We start from the raw sequence: 26,909 nt of genomic DNA on the forward strand, positions 1-26,909 counted from the left end.
ATAAACTGTAATTGAGAGTGTACTGTTCTGCTAGATTCTGTCCTTCTAGAAAATCACTGAGCCTGAGGGCAGCCCTGAGGACCCCCAGACACAAGCACCAATTCAATAAGAGGCTGGACAGTTACAGAGCACCTCCTGAGTGCCCAGGTTTCACCCAAGCCCTGTCCACACTGCCCAGCTCCACTGGTTCTCTAGACCTTCCAGCTCTCCAGGCCCTCCAGAGGACATTATCAGCCATAATTCACCTCCCTCCATGGAAAAACCAGGTGTCTTGTCTGTGCAGCCCTGGCCACCATAGACAGCCCCTCTGATGTAACACCAGGTACCACCCCAGGTACCAGACAATGTCCCAGGAGCCAGGTAACATCCTAAGCATCAGCTGACATCGCAGGAACCAGGTAACATCCTGGGAAACAGGTACCACCTGAGTACCAGCTGACCCCAGAGCCCGGCGGCAGCCCAGGACCCAGGTCACCACCCCGCGCCCCCCAGCAGGTCTTCCTTACCTGCCAATGACCTCGATGTTGGAGATGGCATAGAAGTACTTGTAGAGGTTCTCCCGCTGCACGTAGGTGCCCCCCAGCGCGGGGCGCAGCAGCCGCATGCGCAGGTCCGTGAGGGTGAAGAACTCCTTGAGGCCCTTGGCGCTCTCCAGCCGCGTGTAGAGGTTGCCCATGTTGCGCAGGTCGGGGCCGGCGAAGATGGCCAGACGGTCCCGCACCTCGAAGCGCACGTGCTTCTCCTTCTTGGAGCCGGCCCAGCGCGAGTACTCCTCGGTGCACAGCACGCGGTGGGCGCCCGAGGACGACAGGTCGCGGGCGCGGCGCGCCACCATGCCGAAGGCCTCCATGCAGTCCTCGGCGTAGAACTGGTAGGGCTGCCACGTGCGCCCGTTGTCCAGGGACTTCTCCAGGACCATGACCGTGGGCCGGCCGTACTCGAAGGTCACCACCACGTCGTCCGTCAGCTCCACGCTCTTGTTCCACGACAGGGTGATGTTGGCTTCCAGCGGGCTGGGGTAGCGGCTCCACGTGACGCTCTGCCAGTACGTGGCCAGGCCCTCATCCTCCCTGTCGAACATGAGCCGGGGCGGGTGGGCGAGGTCCGGGTTGGAGGCGTCACACTCGTTGCTGCACAGGTAAGGGTTCTCCTGTGGAAGGAGCAGACGGGAGGGGTTGGCGCCGACGCGGGGGGGGGGGGGGGGGGGGGTGCGGCAGGGCCGGGGCGGGGCCGGGGGCGGGGCCCGGGGAGCCTCCAACCCACCGGGCCCCCACGGCGCACCGCCAGGGCTTTTGACCCCACGAGGCAGAACCTGTGCTCTGGGGTCCAAGCACCAGGAGCCTCCCCTGGGCTGGTGATCTGTCCCCATTTCCCACTCCCGAAGCCCCCTGTGGCTCCTAAAGTCCCACCTGTTTAATGCAATTCTTTAGTCCGTCCGTCCTTCCTCGGGACCTGCAGGCCCTGCTCTCAGTCCCCCCCCCCCACCCCGGCGGCCTTGCCCAGCCGCCCCCCCCACTCCTACCCTCCGCACCCGCTTGCCTGCCCTCCCGAGCCTACGCACATGGCACTCCCTCTCCTCCATGGACCCTTCCCCTCTGTCTGCTTTGAAAATTCCTACTCATGTTCTTAACTCTTCAAACATCTACACCAAGACACCTTCCTGACCCTTACAACAGCAGCATGAGAGGGACAGGCGTGGCCGTGGGAGAGGAAGTCAAAGTCCCGGCCAATATTGCAGCTCCAGGCACGGGAGGCCAGCTATAGACCTCGGCGTCTCATTTCTCCCGCCTGCTGTCTCACCCCCCAACAAAGAATGCGATGATTAGCTCCAGGCTCCAGGCTTCAGATGAAGGAACCTGGGCTCGGGAAGGTGGGGGGCCCTGACCCAAGGCACCCACCAGGCGCTGGGAGCCACACCTGGGCCGCTCTGCTGCCCAGCATGGCAGTCAGGCCCGCCTCTGCCTCGCGGGTGATGTCCTCGCCTGGTGTGCAGTCGGGGCGCCCTGGGAGGACACTGAGTGCCTGTAGGGTCCTCTCAAGGGGGCGAATCATTTCCCAGGGCTTGGCACAGGCCCAGCAGGCTCAGGGGTGGATGCTGGCTGCGGGACACGGGGCACTGTCCACGCTTGCTCTCTCTCCTCCTGTCTTACCCCGAGAAGGCTGGCAGCCCCCCTCCTGGGCCCCGCGGGCACCCGCTGTGGCTCCCCTCCCTGATGGTTCAGATCCATTCCCCGAGTCTGCTCACAGCGTGAACTCACCCGGAGGCCTGGAGACGTCACCTGTGTAGGGACTGCCCGGGGCTGGAGGGGTGACTAGGAGGAGCATGGGGGGATTTTTGGGCAGTGAAGCGATTCTGTGTGACACGTCGTGGTGGAGGCAGGACACTGTGCATCGGTCCAAACCCACCGGCCGGACGACACTGAGAACGGCCCCCGACGGACCTAAGGACTCCAGTTGACCGTAACTATGGGCGTTGCTCATCAGCGGTGACAAACGTACCAAACCAGTGCAAATGTGAGTAGTAGGGGGAGGCAAGGGGAGCACTGGGAACTCGCACCACTGTAAGCCTAAAACTGCTCTAAAACAGGGTCTATTAATTTAAAAAAAAAAACCAAAACTGTCATGAAGAACCACAGCGCCCAGACCACTTCTATCTCTTTGTGATGAATATTTCACGTCTCTGGTTTGCTCAGAGACAAACAGCTTGGATCTGAATTAAAGTCTCTCACTCCAAGATGAGCCCCTCGGCTCCCACGGGGTGGGGGGGATGGTCTCGTTGCCTCCCTGGGGGGCAGCTGAGCTGAGGCCCCCACCGGCAACACCACGGCAGCCTCGCCGCTGATGCCCTTTAACGGGGGACACACTCCCGGGCTGCCCAGGGGTCCTCGGTGGGCAGGCTGGCCCAGGGTTTTACTGAGGCAGGTTCCACAAAGCCCTCCTCGACCAAAATAGATCTGTCCTTGGTCCCCTGTGGTGCCATCGTCACCCCACCTGGCCCAGGCCTGCTGATTCTCAGGACCCGCAAACCTCAGGATGGAAGGGGTTTACCACCGAGTCCAAGGCCTCGTTCAGCAGATGGTGAAACTGCTGGAGGCCGGGACTAGGCAGGACTGGCCCAGGCCTCCTTGGCAGCAGGTGGTGTTCGAGGAGGAAACTCTTCCTGTCCCAGACAACCTCGGGGCTGTCCTGAAACACTAGTGTCCTCACATGCTTCCCGGCAGGGAGAGGGGTCTAGCTTGTAGGTCCCAGCTTCCCTGAGCTCCAGAGGAGTGACCCTGCACTGTCGCCCCGCATGGGAAGGGGCTGAGAAACCCCTGGGGTTGGTTCACTGGCCTGCAGAGGCCAGGCCTGGTGACTAAAGGAAGCAAGCCTGCCTGTGGGGTGGGGGACAGCGCCCACCCCAGTCCCTCGGCTGACAGCGCTGAAGGACACCCAGTCCGGAGGCAGAATGGGCTCTGGTCATGGTCATGCCATTTGGGATGGAGTTGCGGCAGAGCTCTCGCATGGACACCGGGGGCAGGAGGACACAGTTTGCGCCTAGGTTGGCATCCCTGCCCACCATCCAGCAACCCCCTCCTCTCACCCCCAGGGCCCCTTCCACTGCCCCCGGCACCTTGTTGGGGGCTGCACTGTGTCTCCCTAGACCTCTGGCTGTGGGCATGTGACTGGTTGGAGAGAGGGCCCGACAGAGGCCGTCAGGGTGGGTCCTGACCCACCACCACTGTGGTCCCTGGAAAGAGAGGAAACGGAGATCTGTAGAGGGACCCCAGAGGCGAGCGTGCACGGAGGAAAACCACGTGAAGAAGAGGATGAGGGTGGCCAGGAGGGCGGCCACCTGCCAGCCCCGGGGACGGGCCTCTGAGGAAACCAGACCCGCCCTGGTCTTCAGGGGTCAGTCAGATTCCAGCTGCCAGAGCCCCGAGCAGATAGATCTCCGACACCACCTGGGCCCTAGCAAACAAACGCGTGCCTCGCCTCGAAGCTGGGGCGAGGGGAAGGTCAGGGTGGGACGACTGACATGTGAGTGTTTGATGATTTCCACAGACCCTCTGTCAGGAGCGTCGCTCTCCAAGCCTGGTGTCGAGCCCACGGGTACCGGACATCAAGCTGCCTTGCCCACCCCGATAACTCCTATCCACCCAGCGCCAAAGGCTGTGCCCTTTCTCTGGCTGCCTCAACCCCTCTTACCTCTGAGCTTATGTTCCCGCAGCCACTCTCCCTCCTCAGCGTTTTCAGAGCCCCTCCCCCACGCGCCTCCTCCAGGAAGCCCTCCTTGCCTGACTCCCTATTTAAACCCAGTTCACTTGTCATCCATCATGGGACATCTGTGGTTATCTGGGACAACATAGTAAATCCTCTGTATAGGGCTTGGACCTCACTAGCCGCTCACTCAATTACAGTTACTACTCTCATCCCATTAATTAGTCATTGATATAATGACCATTGGATTAGTATTACTGTATTTCATGTTGAATGCTGGTATTACTCCCGTCACGCCCGGACTGCTGTGAATCACCCCACACCTCCCCTTCCCCCAGTCCTCCTTCATCCCCCGTCCTAACTTCCCTCACCCTGCCCAGCCTCCTGGCAGTCCCCACCACGGGCCGTGGATCCCACACAGCTCCCGGCTGTGCTGGCCTGTCTGTCACCTGCAAGACTGACACGGCCAGCTCTGCCAGGGGACGGGGGTCGGCCCGGCTGCCGACACCACGCTGCCATCACCTGCGGGGCCCGCTGGCCCCCCGCCCCCCGGGCCGGGAAGCAGATGGTCAGAAAGTAATGAATCAGCCTGTGTATTTACCAGCCCCGCGCCTGCTGCTGAGCGGGCTTAATCAACAGCGAGCACGATAAATAAATCCCCAGCCATCGCCAGCACAATTCTCTCCCTCTCCCTCCTATTTTTCTTCTCCATTGCACCGCCCTCCTGCCCCAAGATCTTGGAATTCCATTTAACCGTTTCGGGGTGCAGGATGCGTCTCCTGTTCAAGGCGCTGTCCCTGCTGAAACGGCAGCTCTTCCCCAGCATCATTGCTCTCTCCCTGGCTTTCCTTCTGTTCTCCCCTAGTGAGGGTTCCCAAGGAGGAGCCTGGGCCTGGGAGCCCAGCTGACCCCCAGCCCCCCACCCCCAGAGCTGTGCCTCAATCTGACAGCTCATGACGGCACGTGGGAGGGAGGGGCCGGGCTGGAGGGCCCGCGGCTGTGCGCCTTCTTGGTCCGCACATTTCCACCCATCTCCGTGAGGTCAGACTAATCATGAAACACAATCCAGACAACACCTGATTTAAAGCCAGAGAGAAAGTTCGGGGTGTTGGAGGCACCCCTAAACTTTTTAAGATGATACCAAAGCCAACATTTGATATTATTGAAAGCAGTAATTATTTTTTTAGACAGTTCATAAATATTTCCCAAAAAGTAAATAAATAAAAACCATACGTGATTCCATCTTTGAAACTTTCTCCCTCCAAAATATGTAACACACGACGTTTTCTATGCAAACTCTGGGGACTCATGGGGTCCTATCGTCCCAGTGAGGAAGCCCTGTTCTGGAGCAGTTAAGGAAACTGGCTTTGGGGTCTGAAAGTCTTGGGTTTTAACCTCAGCTCTATCCATTAAAGCTGTGTGACCTTGAGGAAGTTGCTTTACCTCTCTGAATATGTAGTCTCTCATCCAACAGCATGTGATATAATGTGTATGAAATACCTAGAAAACCTCTCCAAATGGCAGCAGTAATTATTCCAGAGCAGCTCCCAATACATGAGCTCAGGAGCTCCCCAGCAACCTTCAAAGGGAAGAAGGAAGGCGGAGGCCAACTGGCTCACTCACGGTAAAACCAGGACTTCACACCAGACACAGACTGCCTGGGGGGTTGCGGGCTCAGAAGTGGGTAACGACCATGACATTCAGCGAGTTTGAACCAGGTGCCAAAGCTGGGCGAGGCACATCACAGCCATTCTGCATGGCATCTTCCCAGCAGCCCCTTGGGGTGGGGGCAGGGCTGCAGAATTACCTCCTCTTCACAGACGGAGAATCCGAGCACCTGCCAGCCCCCACGTCCCTTCCTCCGAACAGAGTGGGACTAGCCAAGGAGATCTTGGGGACACTGAGCCCGTCCTATCATGCCTTTCCTGTCTCTGCAGACGCACCAAGGCTAGTCACCTACAAGGTTAGGTGGTGGGGGTGACTGGGAGGGGTGAAGGCAGGGGTGCAGGGCGAGAGGAAGGCGGACAGCTAGGACAACAGCGCCAGGGAGTGGGATGGGAACAGACCCACGGAGACGCTGAGCAGGAGTCGCCCGGAAAGAACTCTTCCATGGAGAAACCATTTCGTTCCACCAATTTCAGACCTTTCAATGGTCTCTTGAATGCTTTTGCTCCTGTGTTATTTTCTGTGCAAAGGGTGCAGCTGGGAGTCAGAGGCCAGGCTGTAAACAGTGCGGACAAGCTCCGGGCAAAAAAATATAATTGAGTGGGAAAGTTGGCTATTAGCAGGGACGCTGGTAACCGAGCCCAGGGGAAGTCTGGCTGTTTGGACCTCAGGGCCCCTACCAAGGAGCCTGGGCAGGGGCGGACACCGGAGTCGTAACCAAGTCTCGGGCAGAGGAATAAACAGCTCTGTGCGGACGAGCCTTGCATCCTAACCTGTGTCGAGATGAAATTTCAGTCACCGGGCTCTGATGCGGCGGGTCTGGGGAATGTGGGCAGCAGCGGCCAGAACATGGTGGGAAGGGCCCTTGGATTTGTGGCAGGATAAGCAAATGGGACAGCCCTCCTCCAGGCTCCCCCCGGCCATGTACAAGTCTCTCTGCTTCCCAGAGTCAAGTCTCAACGCCTGCTCTGCAGGGGAAGCGGCGTGAGGGCAGTGGCCTCATCGGCTTCCTTCCCCACGACAGCCAAGACCCTGGCATTCCTGGGGGCTCCTTGGGAGACCTTGGTGGAGTGGATGGACTCCAGGGGCGTGGGCAGGCTGACTCCTTGGGGCCCTTGTGAGAACGACAGCAGGGGCCGCGTGGCGAGCACCTCACGCGGTCCTAGCTCCCCAGCCACGGGTGGAGGGACAGCATCCCGGCCGTCACCAACCCTGCGGCTTGAGCACAAAAGCAGGGTCCACGCCCCGCCCGTGCGCTATCCTGGAAGATGGGGTCCTTCCATTTACACTCTGTAAATGAGGAAAGGCCGAGCAATGTCTCAAGGTCACACTGCTTCCCAGTGGCCGAGGGGGGACCAGACGCCGGGGAGTCGGGCTCAGGGGCAATTCAGGAAACTCTGCCCTTCACCTAGAAGGGAAGGACACGCCGCCTCCAGACCTGGGCCGCTCCCTTGAGATTCGGGTTCCACCCGGAGGCAGACAGCCCATCGCACTGCCACCCAGGCGTGTGGGCAGGCCCAGGGAACAGTTTAGCAGCTGACAGATTTTTTTGAACCTGTCTGCCGAGTTGCCAACTGAACCGTCTCGTGCTCAGCCCGTCAACCTCGGCACGGCTGGAGGCATCTGCCTGTGGGAGGCGGGAGGCGGCCAAGGGGAGCCCTAGGGAGGGGTGGCAGGGGACACCAAGGGGGAGGGACGCGGGGCAGGGAGCTCTGAGGGTCATCCAGGCACCGCCAGCTCCCTCTTGCAGAACAGGACTCAGGGAAGAGCAAAGGTGGGGGAAGCCCCCCGGTAGCTAAGCTAGCCCCAGCCTCCACCTTGCATGATGCTTCTAGAACTCTGTGGGGGACTCTTCCAGCCTGGGCAGGTGTGTAGGTCAATAACAAGTTCCCTGACCCATAGGGTCATGGAGCTGGGACACAGGAGACCGTTCTTAACCACCACGTATGACCTTGGGTGGGGCCTTGCCTTATCCGTACCTCAGTTTCCCCATTCATGAAAGGATCACGCTCTGTCCCTGACCTCCCCAGTCCACGTTCCTCAGTCTCCCACGCCCTTTGGCATCCCCACCTCTACTCCAGGGAGAAAGCTGGGGTATCAGGGGAATTCTCCCTAACAAATTATTTCCTATTTATTGGTAAGAGAAGTTGCAGCAGGGATAAATTATTAACAAAGCGGAAACGAGATCCTGTTGGGAACAGATCCTAATTCTAGCTGCCCTGCCCGTCTCTAACCTCCCCCGGCCCCGCAAGACTCCCCGTCCCGCTCCTTCGGTGGTTCCACTGACCCCTGTCCCTGTTACTCTCTCTCTCTCCTTCCCTCGGCCTGCAGGGTTCGCTCCCCTTTGGGTTTCTGTTTGAGCCGAAGCCTGGACCTCAGCAAGGTCATCCCCCCCCACCCCCCCAGCCGTGAATCAGCGGAAACCACCGGAACGCTGCTTCAGGGCTGGAGCGGCAGCTGGCCAGGGAGGCTTCTCTTGTTGGGGTGGGATTTGCTGCTATTGGGTTTGGTTTCTTGTTAGATGTGTTTCTTCCCAGCCCAGCCACTACTCACTGGAAAGGCCAGGGGCCTGAACAAGGGGTCTTCCCCGGGCTCATCCACCCTGGCAATGAGCATCCAGAGGTCACGGCGACAGCCACCGCCTCCCCACACCGGGTCATGCCCAGACCTCGACTCTGAACCAGCCACAGTGGACATCTCCTAATCAAGGAGCCACGTTAGACCCCCCGAACGTGCCCTGCCCTCAGGTCTTCAGCTGCCCAGAGCTCTCCTCTGCCCAATTCCCCAAATTGTTTGGGAGGAAAGGGAGGCCTTTCACTTCAGCCCTGCCCACAGTTGACCTCCTTCCAGAACCTTCCATGACTGGGGCTGGACTCTAGGCCAGCAGGGATCAGGTCTTGCCCACCCTTGCTCTACACCCCCAGTGCCTATTTGCACGTAGTGGTATTTGCTAAACGTCCCTACCCCCACACCTGGATCCCACAAGAGTGTACGTGAGGGGCACTTTCTCGCTTGTGTCACTCCATCACATCACTCTGGTGCGGCTCAGAGAGGGAAAGGGCCTGCCCAGCGCCACCCAGGGAGGACAGCGTGGGTAAGTGACTACTGAGAGGCGGGGAGCGGCAGCGAGCCCGGACGCCGGGTCCGCAGTCCCGTACCTACTCTGGCTTCCCCACCAGACACGGCCAGCAAGACCTTCTGCCGACCCGAGGGCGTCAGGCTGCCCTGGAGGACTGTCCAGGAGAGGGTCAGCTGGGAAGCCCCGGGCAGAGGGGCAGGGATGCAAATGCCGAATGCTGCTCTCCAGGATCGCAGACCTGGAAGGACCGATCTCCTCCCACGGCTGAACGGTCGGAGGGGACGGGCGACGTCTTGTCAGGGCTCAGGTTGGCCGGACAAGAGTTCGCCTCTTGTAGTGTAGTGATCTCCCCGCTTATCCACAAGGGATACTTTGCAGCCCCCCAGGGGACTCCTGAAAACCCAGATGGTACCAAGTCCTACATAGACTTTTTTTCCCTGTATGGACACGCCTATGGTAAGGTTAAATTTATAAATTAGACACCGTGAGAGGTTAACCGTGATGACTGATAGTAAAATAGAGCAATCATAACCAAATACTGGAAGAAGTTACGTGAGTGCAGCCTCCTCTCCACACACACCTCCCTGTGCCGGGCTCTCCCCTCTTGTGACGTGAGAAGATAAAACGTCTGGGTGACGCGAGGAAGCGACAGCAGGGACGTGGGCATGGGGACGAAGCGTGAGGCTAGGAGGGACCTTCTCACTACCTGCCAGAGGAGGATCACCTGCGTCCAGACCTGGGCTGACTGTGGGGAACTGACACCGCCGAGAAGGTGGGGGCGGGGACAGCTGAGCTGTTCAAAAAAAAACATTAGAAAAAAAGGGTACGTTCTGTTTTGCCCTGGGCGTGTGTGGATTCTTCCCACAGCCAAATTTCTAGCATGTTTGGGGTGGGAGGTTCTATCCCAACTGAAGAGAGCCTGGGCTGGTCTGTGTGGCCCCCCGCAAGGGCGGCTTCTGCACCGCAGCCCCTCACCCGGCGGAGCGTAACTGACCAGACCCGTGTAGGCGTCTGAGTCAGACAAGCAATGGCTCCCCGGCCACTTGCATGCCCCCGGTGACAGGGGCTCATTACCACAAGAAGCAGAAAGGCCAAACTAGATGGCTTGCTCCCTAGGAAGTTTGGCAATAGGTTTGGCTCACGCTGCACATGGTCTCTTTGTTCCAGGCTCCCTTTCTTTTACATGTTGGTCCTGTGTTCTCTGGTCATGCTGTAAACACTTTCTAATTGATCTGAAAAAGAACTGAGAGAAGCAGGATTCGCCCAAGCTCTCCTCCTCCCCCATGCCCAGAGCTCAAAAAACGCTTCCCCACTGGGGCCAGCAGGAAGGCTCAGCCGCTGGCCTCCTCCCGCTGTGCAGGGACACAACCTGTTCAGCCAAGGACCTCCAGCCTGGGCTCTGCCGAGCTGCTCTCTGCTCTCCGCGCCCCCCTCTCCCCACCCGCAGGCTGCCACCCAAAGAGCCAACCCTTTCATTTAATCCCTCTTTAAAAAGTAAAGAAAAGTAAAGAAGGGGGAGATGGGAGGCTGAAAGAAAGAAGGAGAGAGAAAGGGAGAGAGAGAGAGATCGGGCAGGATGGGGGCAGGGTGCAGGGAGGAGAAAAGCCGCATCCAGAGAAGCCCAGTAAAGTGCATTATTGATTCAGGACTCAGAAAATGCTTAGAGAGTAGGAAAAGCGTCCTGCTCTTTAAAAGCTTGTGCAAAGCCTAAGCCAGACACATGCAGCCTTCCCAAAGAGGGCCTGCTCTGCTGACATGAATATTTTATCACGGAGGAGAAAAAAATGGGCATGGAGGATTTAAACACTGGGGTGGGGGGTGGGAGGGCAGGGTGTCGAGGGGCGCCCTTCTCCTCTCCGGGAGCAGCCCTTGGCTTCCCTGCAGGAGAACAGAACAATGGGGCCTGGTGGTCCCTCAAGAGGCCAGGGGGCTGGGGGGCGTGGCGGGGGCGAAGCACCCACGGAAAGGGGCGTGTCCAAGAGGGGTGAGGTCGAAGCCCCTCCCCTAACTTTTGTCCGGCTGCCCCATCCCCCACCAGACGCCCTGTATAAGCTGCCAGTAACCCTAGAGGCTGCCCCTTCCCATAAAGTCCAAACCCAAACTGTCCCCGACCTTCCCCTGGCCCTCCCTGCCTTCGGTTTCCACACTGAGTATTGCTATTGGCGCCGGACATCGTGATCCTGATTTTTCCCGCAAAATTTCATTTCCTCTATCTATGACAATCCTGTGAGCTAAGGCACAACTCCGAATTCCGTTTTTCCGATGACGAACGGGAGTCAGGCTAGCCAGGCAACGTGGCCAATGTCACTTTGGTGAGCAAAAGGCAGAACCGGGGTTAGAAGTTCCAAATCACAGGCTCGGTGGGAAGCCTAACGCGCTGCCCAGCGTCTCCGTGCAGCGTCACTCCCTGGTTTAGGGGCAACGGAGGGGATTTTCCCACCACAGATGGCTTTACACACTGTTTTATGGTCCTATTGAAGTAATTTTCTTGCCTCGGTTAGTCCTCTGGGCTCTGCTTCCTTTCCTGATGCCCCCGCCCTACCCCTGGCTTTCAGCATGGGGCAGCCTGTCTGGAGCTCCTCCCCTCCAGCCCGAGGGGGTGTCTGCTTAACTGTCCCTTCCTCAGGGCCCGCATCCCTGGCCACTGCCCTCGCCCCAGGCCGGCCCCCAGCCTGGAGATGAGCACTGTCTCTTCTCCTTAGCACCTTCTGGGGCTGATGTGTGCTCCCAGAAGGTGGAGCCCAGTACCTGTAAGGCGCTTAATTAAGGCTTGCAGAGGGACTCCCCCTCCTCGGCAGGTCCCTTGTCTGGGTCCTCCAGATGCCATAGAAGTCTCCAGAGTCCATACAGCACCCAGACGGATGGCGATGGGTGGGGACGGCCGTGCCAACAACCGCAAGCTGGGACCGGCAAGGGTTTCTCCCTCCTGGTCTCCAAGGAGTTAAGGAGCGGTGAGGCAGAGGAGACAGGAAGGACTCCTGGGCCTGCTCCCCCAGGACCCAGCTGGGCACACCTGGACAGGTGTGTCACTCTGTGCAGGAACCGTTTGGTGAGGGGGGGAGTGGTAAGACTGAGCCTGCAAGATTTCATTCATCTTTTCACTCGCTTCTTCATCCACTATTTCGGAATGTCCGCTGTGTGCAAAGTCGTCGTGGGGAAGCAGCCATCAGACCTGGCTGCTATCAGAATTCCTGGAAGAGGAGGGTAAGCAAATATTCCTGGGCCCTAAGGCCAGAAATTCTGCACCGGATTGAAAGCCAACCAGCCAACCCACCAACCCTGTCTGCAGGCACTCGGATGCCCGGCCAGATTTGGGAGCCTGGTGCAGCTGATCCGAAGAAGGGGTCCGATTCTACGCCAGGAGCCCCGCTTTCACCATCACCCCCATAGGTGAGGAGGGACCTGAGGCCCCTAGAGGCCAGGCACTGACTCAAGGTCAGGTAACCCGGGCATTTTGAGCTCTTACGAGAGCAACTGAGCCCTCTGCGGTGACCCCAGAAAAGCCACCTGTGGCTTGGTCCCCACAAATGGCCCAGATGACAAGCCTGGATGGGAACTGGCTGGGATGGTCAGCAAGACTTCCTCGGGAAGGTGGGGTTTCCGGCGGGCCTGGAAGAAGGGCGGGCAAGATGTGGACAGGCGGAGGAAGGGTTAACTGGGCCGGGAGAGGAGTGGCCGCACTGTGAGGCCGAGTGAAAGGCAGGCGGGTCCTGCAGAATTTGCACAGGGAGAGATGCAGGGAGAAAAGGGTTAATGCGCTTGGCAGGGCAGGGGCCGGCGGGGAGCATGGGAGATAAGGGCCTACGGGCTGGCCGCCTGGAGCCAGCGTCCCTCTTGACATTTAGCAGCTGCCGGAAGGCCCTGACTCTGGCTGGCCAGCCTTCCTCCAAGGAAGAGGGGTTAAGAACCTGGGAGTGAAAGGCTCAGGACATCCAGGGGAAGGTTGGCCTCCCACGGCCCCCCAAGGCTGGAGCAAGAAGGGAGCGCCTGTGGCTCAGGCACTAGGATGGGTTCTAAGAACAAACTCTCTCCCCTTCTGGCCTTTGAATTTAAAAGATGACAAGACCCTTCAGGCTGGAAGGGATCCAGTGCCGTCCTAGGAAAGGCCTCACGCTCAGCTGTGCCCGGGAACACCTGGGAACTTGACTGAGCCCTGGCACACAGGCCCGCGCTGGGGACCCTTCGGGGGGCTGGCGGGGGCCCCTGCCTTCTCCACTCCCCAAGAGTCCCAGCTGCCCACCTGGGTTTAGAGCCTTTCAGAAAGTCACTGCAGGGGTGAGGAGACAGGACTAAGGGAGGAGACAGGCACAAAATCGGAGCCGCTTTCCTGATGTGGAGATACAGCTTACGGTGGTTCTCAGGTTGTCCTGCCTGGGGGCACCCCAGACTGGCGGCATCACACCCTCGGGGTGGGGCCTGGCTCTCAGCCTGGATCAGCTCCCCAGGAAGTTCCAGTGTGCAGCCAACGTTGGGGCCACTGGCCCCAGGACACTGTCATGGGACAATTCTCCATCAGGGAGAGGCCCCGGGGCCCCTCTTCCCCTCCTTCCTACCTCTGCCCTCTCCATGCCCATCCCCCACACTGAGAGGCGGCCAGATATTTGGGGAACCCCCCCCCCCGTGGGAAGGGGCGGGCTGCCCGTTCCAGGCAGACATGCCCAGTGGAAGGCGGTCTCCACGCTCCCCCTCCCCGCAGCTCCCCCCGCCCCTCTATTTTTAGGTCCATTACTGTCCATTGTTGGGTGTATTTCTTTTCCCACTCCTTCCCCAGAAAAACAGCTCGGGTTCCTCCAGGCAAAACCATCTCGCCTTCCCCAGAGCTGGTGCGTGGGAGCGTGCACGCTGCCAAACAGACATGATATAAGTGAATTATCAAGTAAGTGGATTAGCAGACTCCGCCATGTCTCAAAGGGCAGCGGGGGTGGGGCGGGGTAAGGGGGTGGGTAACTGCCACCATCACTCACTCCTCCCCTGCCCTCCCTCCTCCAGCTGACAGGGACCATACGCTCACCCAGCGCAGAGGGCCACAGCACGCACGCGCGCACGCAGATGACAACTAGCTCTATCCATCTGGAGCCTCCCAAGACACCCAGAGTGCCTCACATTAGCTGTAGATGGCCCCCGTTAGCAGCTAAGTGCTGGGGCCAGGCAGCTCAGGATAGAGGGGCCAAGCTCCTCTATTTCAATGCTGTGTGACTTTGGGAAAGTGCCTTAACCTCTCTGAACCTTGGGTTCCTTGTATTCAAAATGGGTATAAATATAGGATCCACCATAAGACTTCTGTGAGGATTCGATGAACTGTTTAGGTCGAGTGCTTGGTATACAAGAGGCACTCAATAAGTGTAAGCTGCTCCTCCTCTGAGGAGAAAGGTAAAATCAAAAAAACCCTCAGATAACAAGGCCATTCAGTTACAAGAAGACAAACATTGGTTTTCCTGAGTGTAGGGGCCCCCAGAGGGACCACAGGGGTCCACCGGTGGACTCAGGGTGGTCTGGGAAGCCCCATGAGTATTTGCAGCCATACATGTGTGCCCTGCAGGTGTGTGTGTGTGTATGTGTGTGTGTGCACGTCGCATGCTGTTCTGAATGAGCACCATGAATCCCCAAAGGCAGGAACCCCTGCTCTGGGGTTTTGCTGCTGAGGTGTGGCCTGGGCTCTAGCTTTGCTTGTCCCCTCTGGGTCCTCCTGCGTGTCTGGGACATTACTGGTTTTTTCCTTATCTCTCCCTCTCCTTTCCCCTCTCTGGTTTACTCTCCAAGTTTAAAAGTTCCAAAGGCTAGAAACAGAACCAAGGAATGCAGTAGGATTCTGAGGGGAGTGTGCAGGCAGGAAATCTCCACCCCAAGACTTGCCTTGAGGTCACCCAGCTCCCAGAAGCTAGTCCAGTGGGGAGCCCAGACCCCACCCAGTGTCCGCCCCAGAGCTGCTGGTGAGGATTTTCCAAGATGCCTGTCTGGAGTGGGGACAGGGGCAGAGACAGTGTGCCCTTTGGCCGGCTGGCTTCTCTTTCTACTGTCACCTGCCTTTGGCTGTCTCTTGATACCCAGAGGGAGGGGACACCCCAAGAACCCCAAATAGGTACCAGCATCCACGTGGGCTGGAGCAGAGGGAGGGAGCCTGAGGGTTACATGCAGGCTGCGTCTCCCCCTGGCCTCCTTTTCACCTTTGCCCAACAACAGACTCCTCTATGACCGGGGGGAAAATGTCCTGGTCGTGTTTCATTTCCTTTTATTTCCCTGGTCGACACTTGGAGTCAAGTGGACGAATGACACGGGCAGAAGGAGGGAACTGGAACGAGGGACGGAGGGGTCCAAATGGTCCCACAGCACCCTGGCAATGGCTGGGGGACAAGGATGCCAGATCGTTGTTGATGGTCTGAGTTCCCTTCCTGGGGGGGCCAGGGAGGGCAGCCCTAGAGCATCCCCGGTTAGGTGTGGAGGGCAGATCAGATGTGCAAAATTTCTGCAGGGGGAGATAGGTTGCATTTCTCTAATGGAGGTGACCCCTGCGCAGCCACACCTTGGGGTCCCGGGCCCCTTCCTGTCTGCCTCTCACAGCACTGCCCCAGCACAAAACACCACAGCCCGTGGGCAGGCTGGCATGGGGGCCTTGGAGATCCCCAGGACCCTGGAGAGCCAGCTCTGAGAACAGCCGTGTCACCAGGGGCTCACCCAAGGGGCCCAGAAAGGAATGCGTTAACCTTACATCACATCTACACTGAAGGGTGAGCCCGGCCCCGCCGTGGGCTGCAGGTGGCTTTCGGGCAAGCAGCCCACGCCCCCAAATGCCATGAGGTCAAATCCTAGGCACAAGTGCACAGACAGAAACATGGTGTGGAACGCCACAGGTCCCCAGGGCTCCGGTTCACTCCTTCAGGAGAGCCCGGGACCTACAGCTGACTCTCTTGGGTCTGCCGTCCCTCCCTAGGGGCCCGAGGAAGTCACTGCATCCTGTGGGGCCTCCGTTTCCCTCATGTAGGAAACGAGGGAGCTGGAGTCACCAGTGGTTTCCCATGGTGTTCACAGGAGTCCTGGGACTGCCTGGGGGTGTGGGGCTCAGGGCCTCGCGTCGGGGGCAGAGGGTCACTGGCAGCCCCGTCCAAGGAGCTGTCTTTCCCCTGAGCCATCCGTCCCACGGGCATGTGCTCCTAGGTATTTCGGTTCCTCTAATCTCTCAGACCCCTTCCAACCTGCACTCCCTACTTGAGATGCAGGATAATTAGCAGTGGCATTTATGTGTTGGGGGGCGAAGTGAGACCCAGGCTCTGGTGCCCTGCTGAGTGGGTCCGGGAGGGGGTTGCTGTAGAAGCTAAGGAGGAGCCACTGTGAGACTGGAAAGAAGTCACAGGCTGGGCATCCCTCCCGTGACCCTCCTCTGAGCATCGGAGCTAGCATCCCAGCCTGAAAGCTTGGTCGGGAATAAAGGAGACACAGAGGAGGAAAGGAGGGAGGGAGAGAAAGGGAGGGGGAGGGCAAGAGCATTTGGGCTCCCCCTCCTCCGGCTTCACCCCGGCAACACATTAAATGCCTGGGATCTGAGTTCAAGCCCAGACTCTCCACTTAATGCTGGGGTCTCAGTCTCCTCATCTGTAAAATGGGGAAAGTAGTTTTTATAGGCTCTTTGGGAGGCTCTTTGGGAGGACCTGAGGATACACCACGCACGGGATACTCAGTGTTTCCTGGGAAATGATGGACAGCCCAGATGCCAACCCTCGCATGGACGGTCAATGGGTTGTCCACAAGGATGACAAGAACACGTAGTGGAGAAAGAACAGTCTTTCCATCACACGGTGCTGGGGGAACTAGCTATCCTCGTGCAAAAGAAGGATGCCGGAGGCTTATTGTACACCACAGACCCAGATTAACTCAAAACAGATCAAAGATCTAGACATGAGGGCGAAAACTCTGGAAGTCTAAGAAGAACACATGGGGGTAAACACTTGTGACACTGGACTTTGCAATGGTTTCTTTGATACGACACCCAAAGCACAAGCAACAAAAGGAAAAAAATAGATCAATTAGATTTCACTAAAGTTAAAAAAAAAATTGTGCATTAAAGGACACAACCAAGAGAGTAAAAAGGCTAACCACCAAGTTGGGGAAATATTCACAAATCATATGTCTGATACGGATCTAGCACCTAGCACACACATCAAGGACATGTAAAAGAAGACAATCCTGTGAAAAAATGGGCAAAAGACATGAATACACATTTCTCCGTAGAAGATACACAAGTAATCAGTAAACCAGTCACTCACTAGAGAAAGGCGAATCAGACCCGTATGAGATGCCACTTCATACCCATTAGGTTGGCCATAATAATAAAAAACACAAAAAATGGGAGATACGCCGTGCTGGTGAGGATGTGGAGAAATTGGAACCACGTCCCATGCCGGCGGGAATGGAAAGTGGTGTGGCCACTGTGGATGACAGTTTGGTGGCTCCTCAAAAACTTAAATATGGAATGACCATATGACACAGCAATTCCACTCCCGGGTGTAGCCCCAGAGCAATGTCCACACAAAAAGTGCACACACAAGGACATAGCAGCATTATTCCTAACGGCCCCAAAGCAAAATCAACCCAAATGTCTACTGACTGGGGCACGGAGGCAGAAATGTGGTCTAGCCATACAGTGGAATATTCCTCAGCCTTAAAAATGGAACAAAGTAGTGACCCCTACCACCGCATGACAAGCCTCGAGAATGTGATGCCAAGTGAAAGACGTCAGGCACAAAAAGGCACGTGTCTCGTATGATCCCATTTCCACGAAGGGTCCAGGAGAGGCAAACCATGGAGACAGGAGGCTGACTCGTGGTCGCCAGGGGCCAGGGGGAAGGGGCCTGGGGAGTGACCGCTAGTGGAGAAGGTTTTCCCTTCTGGGGTAATGAAAAATGTCTCAGAACTACATAGAAGCGGTGGTCACACAACATTTTGAGTGTACTAAATGATCTGAAACTGGATCCTTAAAAATAGTTAAAAAGGCAGATGTTATGGTCTGTGTATGTTACTACAATAAAAAATGTTAACGGTTCATTTCACGTAATGTGAATTTCACCTCAATCAGAAAAAATTTTTAAGTTCTTTTAAAAACAGCACCAAAAGGAAAAAAAAAAAAACCCAAAAACCTTTAATCATGTGCGGGGATAGATGTTAACTAAGTTTATCATAGTGGTCATTTTGTAATATCTACATATATCAGATTGTTACATTATACACCTGAAACGAATACAGTGTTGTACATTAATTATATCTCAATAAAAAAAAAGAATTTATAGACCCAGACGGAAATTATGTGATGTACCATTGTATTTTTAGTGCTCATCTTTATTTTTCTTGGTTTTGATTTTCATTTATGAAACTACTTTACTAAAAGAGTTTGAACTTGAAAGTCTAACGCTGGACTCGGCACTCAGAACCACTCTATGTGCCCTGGGATCCCCCATTTTTTTCTGCCTGTGACCAAAGCTGAACCCTAGCCCAGATTTCTCCAAACTCCCAGAATCTATTTGGCCATCCTCCTGGGGTGCTGGTGAATCTAGGCACACCGCATCATGGCGCAGCGGGGGAAACTGAGGCCAAGGGGGCCTGGCCTGGCGTGCCAGCAGCAGGGAGGCTTTGCAGAACCTGGAACCACCTGGCTCCCCTCTGGTGCTTGTTCAGCTCTCGCACGCTCCCCCACCCCCCGCCAGCAGTTGGTGTGTGCTCAGGGAATTAGAAACACATTTTCATATATTTAAGCAAATCTGCCGCTGAGGAAAAACAGATCAGAACCTGCAAAGCGAAGCCGAGCAGAACCGTTTTCTGCATCATCCGCCACTTCCTAGTTTCCCTGGCACTTGATGCCCGGGGCGCTCGTGGGCCAGATGGACCCTGGCCAGGTCTAAGCCGGGGAGCCTGGGCCATGGGGGCTGTGGGATGGGAATGGAGCTTTGCAGCCCGGGCTCCGGTCCTGGGGTGGCCAGGGCTGTGCGGCAAGGGGCCCCCCTCCTTTGAGCCTGCCACACTCTGCTCCAGCCCTTCCAGCCTCCGCCTGACCACTGTTCCCCTCCTCCCCTCCCCTCCCTCCCACCACATCCTTGGCCCAAGCCCCCAGCCATCCCCCAACACTAGGAGCCAGAGAGAAGAAGGCTGAATCCCAGCCCCACCCCTGAGTGGACCTAGGGAAGCTTCGGTGTCTCTGTTCATCGACCTAATGGAACCGCAAACACTCCACCGCACAGAATTACAGGGAGGGGGTTAGATGGACGAGGCAGTGACATGGCTTGTCCCCCACCCAGGCATCCACACGCTCCCTCCGCATGTCCCCTGCACACCCCCACCCCATGATCTTGCGCGTGCCGCTCCCTTCGCGCCAGCTGTCACGCCTCGGCATCCCTCCGACCCTCCGCGCCACCCCAGGCCCCCCATCTCTGAAGTCCCATCGGGCACGCGGACTCTACCTCCCATTCCAGGCCTGGTCAACAGCATCGCCTTCTATGTGTTATGTTCTACTGTCCCTCCTTTTGTCTCTCCAGCTAAGTTCTGGGATGGAAAAAGAAAATCCCTTTTTTGGGAACATTCATTCTGTGCCAGGCGCCCAGCTGAGGGCTCTCTGAGGCTTGCCTCCTCTCGTTCGTCAGCCTTCCTCCGAGCCTGTGGCTGCTGTCATCCCAATGATCAGATGAGAGCATCGAGCCTCGGAGTGCAAGGGACTGGCCAAAGTCCCACAGCCCAGAAGGACGGGGTAACAGCAGCTCGCATTTGCCCCTTCCCAGATCCCAGATTCTCACCCACAGTGGGCGGTCGCCTGCCCGGCTGTCCAGTTGTCCGTCCCCTTCCTCCCCGCATGTGGGATTTGAGGCAGCCGGTGATAATACAGGCAACGCCGGAGACACGTGAGCATATATTAAAAACCAAAGCTGGGGAGTGTAGAGATGGAAGAGGAAGATGAACCTGGGGAAGGCAGGGGTGTGTATGCTGGAAAGTTCTAGAGCTTCTGACACTTCTGACTCTGGAGGCTACCACCTCCAGGCTCCTTCCCCTCTCCGCCGCACTCCCGTTGTACTTTGTCCACCCTCCATGGGGTGTCTGGACCCAAAGCCATTCCCTTAAGAAAGGTCAGGGGCAAGGATCTCACGCATGCGGGCACTGACCGCCCAGCAACGCTGCCCCCAGCCTGTCACTCATCCGCTCCCCAGGAAGGAGACTTCACTGTGCAGGAAGATGTCATGCATGGAACTATTCTTGTCCCAAGCCGGGCCCTGCCTCAGGCATTTCAACAGAATGAGCTGCCTTAACTAAGGGTTGGGTGAAGCTCTGGTTCCAAAGTCGCCTTCTACTGAAGGACAGAGCTGTGCAGACCGCCTGCTGTCACCCCATGCCAGTCCCACAAAGCAGGGGCTCCAATGGAGCCAAGTGGGAGCTTCTGGGGCTTCCTCTGCCCTGATCAAAACCCTAGTTCTTCCTGTAAGACTCAGTTCTAATCCCTCCTCCTCTGAGAAGTTTTCCTGGATCACATCCACCTTCCACTTACCGACCACTTGTTCATTAAACGCGTGCCTCGCACAGATTGGAGACAGAAAGCTGGGACAGCTCTGCTTCTGGGGAGCTCACAGTCCAAGGAAAAAGAAAACACCAGGAGTACAATAGCCCTCGTGAATAAGCGTCAACCATATGCCAGGCGCTGTGCACCACAGTCCTGTTGGCATATCCTATTAATAGCAGCAATTTGAGGCTCAGAGAGGTTAAGCCTCATACCAAAGGTCACACAGCATGAGGTTCTAATCTCTATCTCTCTGCCCCTAGGACCCACGCCCTAAACCACTAGGCCAACATCAGTGAGCATGAAGACGGGGATGTGACCAGATGGGGGCCTTTTACCCACCTGGGTTAGGGAATCAGGGAAAGCCTCCTGGATGAGGGGAGGTCCAACCTAAACCTTGAAGACTGAGCTGGGGTTTCCCAGGTAAATGTGGAAGTCTTGGAAATGAAGGAAGCAAGGGAAGACATTCTGGGTGGAGGAGGCAGCCCAGGCAAGGGTGCAGAGGTGGGAAGCGTGGCGGGCTGGAACACAAAGGGTGAGCTGAAGAGACGCATCTTCACCTTTCGGGGGCTCCCACCACAGCAGCTCTGTCTCCCCACCTGTTGGTAGTGTATATGGGTAACGTCTGTCTGCCGTTCTGTCTCTTTGAGGACAGGAGGGGGCTAGTTGTTCCACACACTCTCCCCTGCGGGCTTGGAAAACAGAGGGGGAAGGAGGGCTGAGCCAGTAGAGCTGTCAGGTCAGTGTGGCTTGGTGGGAACATTTTGTGAACATGGTGGTCTGGCAGGAGGAGGGACATCTACGACCTTGATTCTACATATGGTATTCAGTGTCACGGTGAGGAGGGGCTTGAGGACTCAAGGATCCACCCAACCCAGCAGTCCCCTTGGGTGGGGGGACAGGACCATGTGCTCTGCATCTGGGTAAACCGAGGCACAGAGAAGGTAAAACTTGAGGAAAAAGGGTGCTCAAAGATACACCTTCATGGCCTATTCCTGGTTTCCCGTCAAGCCCAAGACCAAGGGTCCTGTACATGTAAAGTCTCCTTGGATAAAAAGTTTAATGTTCATCTATTTCAAAATCAAGAGGATCAAGATTGGATCAATAATCATATCAAAGCCTGATGCGAGAACAGAAGTCACCCTCTTCAAGCACTTCTAGATATTCTGAGAGAAACATTTCCTTCTTCCAGGAAGCTGGTGGGGCGGACAAGGCAGCCCAGGATCGCCCCCCCATTACAGACGAGGAAACCAAGGTTCAGAGAATCTAAATGACCAGAGAATGGCAAAGCTGGGATGGGAGCTCGGGTCCTCAGACCCCAGGCCTGTGGCTCTAGACGAGATACCCACAGCCTCTCTTTGGAAGCTTCCAGAGGGTCTCAGGGACATCAGCTCCCAGCTCCAGCCCTCACTCCTGGGCTTGCTGCTCCCCACCATCTCCTTGAACAGGGATTCGTCACATAGCCCCCGCAGATCCCCTGGGAACGTCAGCCGTGGGGTACACGCACCACGAGGCCGTTATATACCTCGGACTGTACCCTGGATGTCTCTGAGATCCCTGGATCGCATGTTAAAATGCAGTTCCTGGCTCAGCAGTCTGGGGCAGGCCTGGGATTCTGCATTTTTAATAAGGTGAATCCAAGGACTACATCTTAGGCAGCAAGGGGGGACCCGTAGGATCGCTTTAACCACCACCTGCCTGGTCTGTGTCCAGCACCCCACCCCCTCTCTTCCTCACCAAGTCTCTCCTGAGACCCGAGGGTCAGCTTTTGTCTCCAGAGGCACAAGGAGAGTGTTTTGGGGCACCGTGGGGCTGCTCCCGACACCCAACAGCACAGGGGATGAGAAGCCTCAGCAGGTACGGCCTCTCCTGCCCCCTGGACCCTGCCGCGTGGCCAGGCGGGCCCTCTCCCGCTGACCCGGAACGGAGGGTGGGGGGCCGCCCGTGCTCTTCTGCAGTCCTCATTGAAATTTTGCCCTTGCCCTCGGATCCTTGGTTGAGAGCTCATCCCTATTAATTCTCATTGTGCATTTAGAGCCAATAGGTTTTTATTTATTCATTTATCTTGGTCTTCTCCCCGCTCCCCTTCCTCACCAGGCTGGAATTTACAATTCAGGTCTCAGGTGGCCTTGCGGAAGGACGGGAAGCCTGGCAGGAGGGAGGGTCCGCACCCTGAGCCCTGAAAACAGTGGCTGCTTCGTGCCCTCCCCGTGCACCCTGGGGGGTGCTCCAGGGCTCACACTCCCATTGGCTGCATGTGGGGACAGGTCCAGCAGTCGCTGCAGGGACCCACTGGGCACTGGCCAGGCTAACGGGTCGGTGAGTGGCCGGATACCGTTAGGGCGCCCCCTGGTGGTTCATGCCGCCGGCTGGGCCTGCAGGAGTCGGAGCTCCCTGACCACCCAGGGCAGGCCGGCTGCCCAGGGACTGGGAATGCAGGGCGTGGCATTCTGGAGGCTGGACAGAGGCAAAGAAGAAAAGCCAGGGACACTGCTGAGCCCGTCCTAATGATAATGATAAACACACAACTCCTACTGCACATTGAGAACCCACTGTGTGCCAGCTCGCTCTCCCCGGCCGGCCCCATGCCTCGAATACGGGATTATCTCTCCTTTACCAGGCAGGAAGCTGAACCTCTGCGAGGGAAGGCGGAGCCACCTGGTGGGGGAGCGTGGGCTCGGGCTGCAGACAGGCTGCCGTCTGCCTTCCAAACTGAGTGACCTTGGCAGGATTTAGGCAACCCCTTCTAATCCCTACAACAGGATTAGAACAGGACCCACTCAGAGCATCCTAGAGATGATTAAATGAGACACAGGCAGGACCTGCTCTGGGGAGGCAGCAGGGGGTGGAGGGGTTTAAGTTATCTGGATAAACCCCCACCGCTCCCTGCAGAAGCCAGCCCCCCTCCACGGGCCAGGCAGAGTCCCCACTCTTGTTGGCTGCACACTTGTAGTAATAGGCAGAGCGGGATGGCAGCCTGTGATGAAATATTTAAGTCCATCAGACAGGTGTGGAGACACAGAGGACCCTAGGCAGGACCTAGGCAGGAGATGCTGAAGACGCTGTTCTTTTTCTCCTCTAGTCCCAGGAGAGAAGGAGAGGGGATGGCAGCTCCTCCCAGACCCCAGCACTCAATGACACCTGCCAGGGCTCAGGCGGGACAACAGTAGGATTGGGGGAGGGTGAGTACCCCACCCTGGCAGGTGCCCTGGGTCCTCCCTATGAGATTGGGGGCAGGGCAGAGGCCCAGTGAACCAGCTTCGGCCAGGAGAGGGCCTCAGACTTGCATTTGATGGTCATCTCCACCCCTCAAGCCCTTGACCAGATGCTGGTCCAGTGAGTTATGATGTAGCGGCCCCGTCCCACACTCTTCCCCCCAGTACATTAAAGCATTGATGAATATTTAAGAGAAGAAATACAGTCAGGACTCTAATATGAGAAGCGGAGGTTGACTCTGTCCCGGGAGTGTGTGAAGTCTTTGCATGAGCTGGGCTGGGTCGCTCTCCGAGTACATAGGCTCAGAACTGAGCTCCACTGCCCCCCAAGTGTGGCCTTGCCCCTGACCTTTACAAGCTGACCCCCTTGCTCATCCCTGAGCCGTGAAGCCCTGAGATCCCCAGTGCAGTGATCCCCATGAGCTATCCAGCAACCCTCACTCCCAGCCCTCTGCTGCCTTCTTTCTCTCCACCCCCCCCAGCTTGCTCCCTCGGCCCAGCCACCAGCCATAGTAATAGCCTCCCTGCTGACAGCCCAGACAGGAAGCTACCTTCCCAGGCTGACTGCTCTGTGATCGGAATGCTGCTGCCCGTGGGACTGAGGCATCCTCAGGAGCCCAGCGGAATACCTGCTCAGTCCAGGCATAAGCCCAGAGACCCGGAGGCTCCCTCAAGGACACACGGAGGCAGCAGTCACCCCGAAGATGCTGCCGAGCAGCTCCTGCAGCCTGGCTGCCCAGCCCAGCCTCCTGCCAGGCACAGGGGCGGGAATGGAGAGCTAAGGCTTGGCCAAGTGGGAAGGTCCCTCTCGGCAGGCAGCTTAGCTCAGACCCTTGAATCACAGCTTTACCACTTCCTGGTGTGACCTGGAGCCTCAGTTTCCCCATCTGAACCACAGGAATGACAACAGCTAATACCTATGGGGCACTTGCTCTGTGAAAGGCCCTACTCAGCGTTTTACACATATGAATCAGCTCACTTGCCCCTTACAACGCCCATTTTACAGACCATGGAACAGAGGCCCAGAGATGCCACTGGTTCAGAGCCCACCCCCTAAAACTCCTCCTTGATACAACAGAGAATCAGCCCGGGTGAGCCGATGGGAGAACTTGCACATCAAGCTCTTAGCCCACACGAGCGGCTCCCATGAATGGTCCCTCCTATTATCACCGCTGTTGTGGTTGGTAACACAAGTTACTCAAGTGCTCCATGGCTCTCAGACCCCGTCCCTCTCTAATTAAGGGTTCAGGTGACAACACCTGAACAGCTGCTGTCCCCCTGACTTAACCAGTGACTGCAGTCACCACACATAGGGATGGGATTGGAAAGAGAACCAGCCACACTGTCCGTCCTGGTCTGGCTCTCTCCTTGCACCCTTCTGAACCCCCTCTGCACTTGCATCAGACCTTCCCCCTGCAGAGCTCCAGTCGGCGTGTGGCGTGCGCTGGCCCAGCAACACTGTCTGCCGGATTGGAGCAGGTGGGCTAGGACGTGGTACCATAGAAGGGATGCACAGAGCGCTCTGGGCCCTGTTCCCTTGCTCAGGGGAGGCGGGGCTTGTCTGCACGGCCCGGCCCAGGACCCATCACTACTATGGTTTTCCCGAGAGAAAAGGATCTGGTGGTCAGCTGGTCAAGAAGGTACCCACCCCAGAGAATGACGTCACATGACCGCAGAGCCCTGGGGGTGGCCTTGGTTTTGGCCCTTTTCCAAGGTGGGACAGCCAACCTGCTTCCAACCCAAGATGCGGGAAAGTCAACCTTGCATCTCTCTGGTCCTGCCGTTCTGCCCATCCGTCAGCAGAGTCTGTCCCGGACCCCCTCCCCCTTGGCCTAAGCAAACAGAACAGTGGGGGGCTGACTTACGTGGGAGCAGAACCTCTCAGGGGGGTCTCCGCACGTGATGCCAGAGGGCTCCACCTTCACTTTGACGTAGTCCTTCAGCCGCATCACCTTGGGCTGGCAGGCATAGAACTCCCAGGTGGGGCCCTCGTCCGTGGTCACCCAGGATTTGCAGATGTCATAGTCCCCCGAGGCCAGTGGGAGGCAGTGCAGGAAAAGTGCGAGCAGGGGCAGCATGGCTGCGCAGTCCGCAGGGGCGTGGCCCAGACAGGCCCTGGAGAGGCAGCGACTGGGTCAGGCGGGACTCTCGGCCTCAGCATGGAAGTGCCACATCTACCAGGCACCGGTGGCTGGATGTCCCAGGGACGGGAGCAGTGCCGGCTTGTGAAGAGCGAGGAACTTGTTTCTTCCCAAAGGCCGATTCAGAAAACTCAGAGCCAGCGATTCTCAGACTGCTGATGGGCAGATCAAAAAGTTGCCCGTAACTTCGCGTCCTCCTAACCTTGGCATTAGACCTCTCCCAGAGGTGAATCTGATCAAATCAGGCAGGCTCTCGAATTGTGACAGTGGATGGAAATGGGATAGGGAGCAAATCCTCGGGGATCTGGCATGAGGCCGGATCAGATTGCTTTTAATTTTTGTCCTTCCAATCAATCCCGGTCTTTAAAGGGCCCTTAAATGTGTGATGTGCTCAACAGAACTGCAAAACAACCCTCCAGCCTGCGTTGTAAAGATAAAATAAAATCAGGAGGTGTACGTATTAGCTGGAACTGTGTTCCCTCTGTGGGACTGGACTGGCATCTCAGACCAATAAAAGAGATTTCTTTTCACATGGGCTTAAAGTGACAACAATTGTGTGGCTGGACTGCCACGTAAAAAAGCGACTGAGGTTCTTAACTGGGGAGAAGCTTATTTGGCTCTGCTTTGTGGGGACAGGCACTAATGGGGGCCAGCTGACCTTGGCTGGTAGCCATCGGCAACTTATTATGAAGTTTCTGACACTTCGGCTCTCAATCCATCCAGGTACCCGGGGGCTGGCTTGTCTTTCATTGTAAGAGGGGAGGAAGAGAGCTCATTAGCAACAACACCTGCAACAAATTAAAAAGAGAAGGGGGGGCGATAAAGATGCATAAGAATAAAAGCTCTCTGGCAAAATGTGCACAAAAAAAAAAAAAAATGAGGCTGCATTAGCAAGGTCTCCCGAGAAAGCCGGGTTATTTTTATTAATATTAGATTTGCACATTTGCGGCTCGGCACATTATTTAGAAGGGGATTCGCTTTTCCCCCCTCTTTTCTCGGGTTATTAGGGCAGCAGAAGTGCCCTTGCCTGGGGTCACCGACTTCCTAAAACATGCTCAGGGGTCAGGATTGAGTGGTGGCTCTCG

The 26,909-nt window shown here is 57.0% G+C and overlaps 1 protein-coding gene across 3 annotated transcripts in view; it reads right to left on the reverse strand.

Annotated features, from left to right (window-relative positions):
• The window catches only part of NTNG2 (netrin G2), a 64,534-nt gene that overhangs the window by 34,034 nt on the left and 3,591 nt on the right, over positions 1-26,909 (reverse strand). Inside the window, exons 2-4 of one of the 3 annotated variants that reach the window (XM_044264624.1) lie at positions 26,483-26,612; positions 25,549-26,244; positions 507-1,150 (exon numbers count right to left, since the gene is read on the reverse strand). In XM_044264624.1, coding sequence (XP_044120559.1) covers positions 507-1,150; positions 25,549-25,761 — 857 coding nt within the window. In that variant the 5' untranslated portion in view covers positions 25,762-26,244; positions 26,483-26,612. Of the gene's footprint in view, positions 1-506; positions 1,151-25,548; positions 26,767-26,909 lie in introns of those variants that run through there. The other 2 variants (XM_044264623.1, XM_044264625.1) reach the window with 2 other exon arrangements.

The sequence above is a fragment of the Neovison vison genome, chromosome 9 (assembly GCF_020171115.1).
Source record: "Neovison vison isolate M4711 chromosome 9, ASM_NN_V1, whole genome shotgun sequence".
Lineage (NCBI taxonomy): Eukaryota > Metazoa > Chordata > Mammalia > Carnivora > Mustelidae > Neogale > Neogale vison.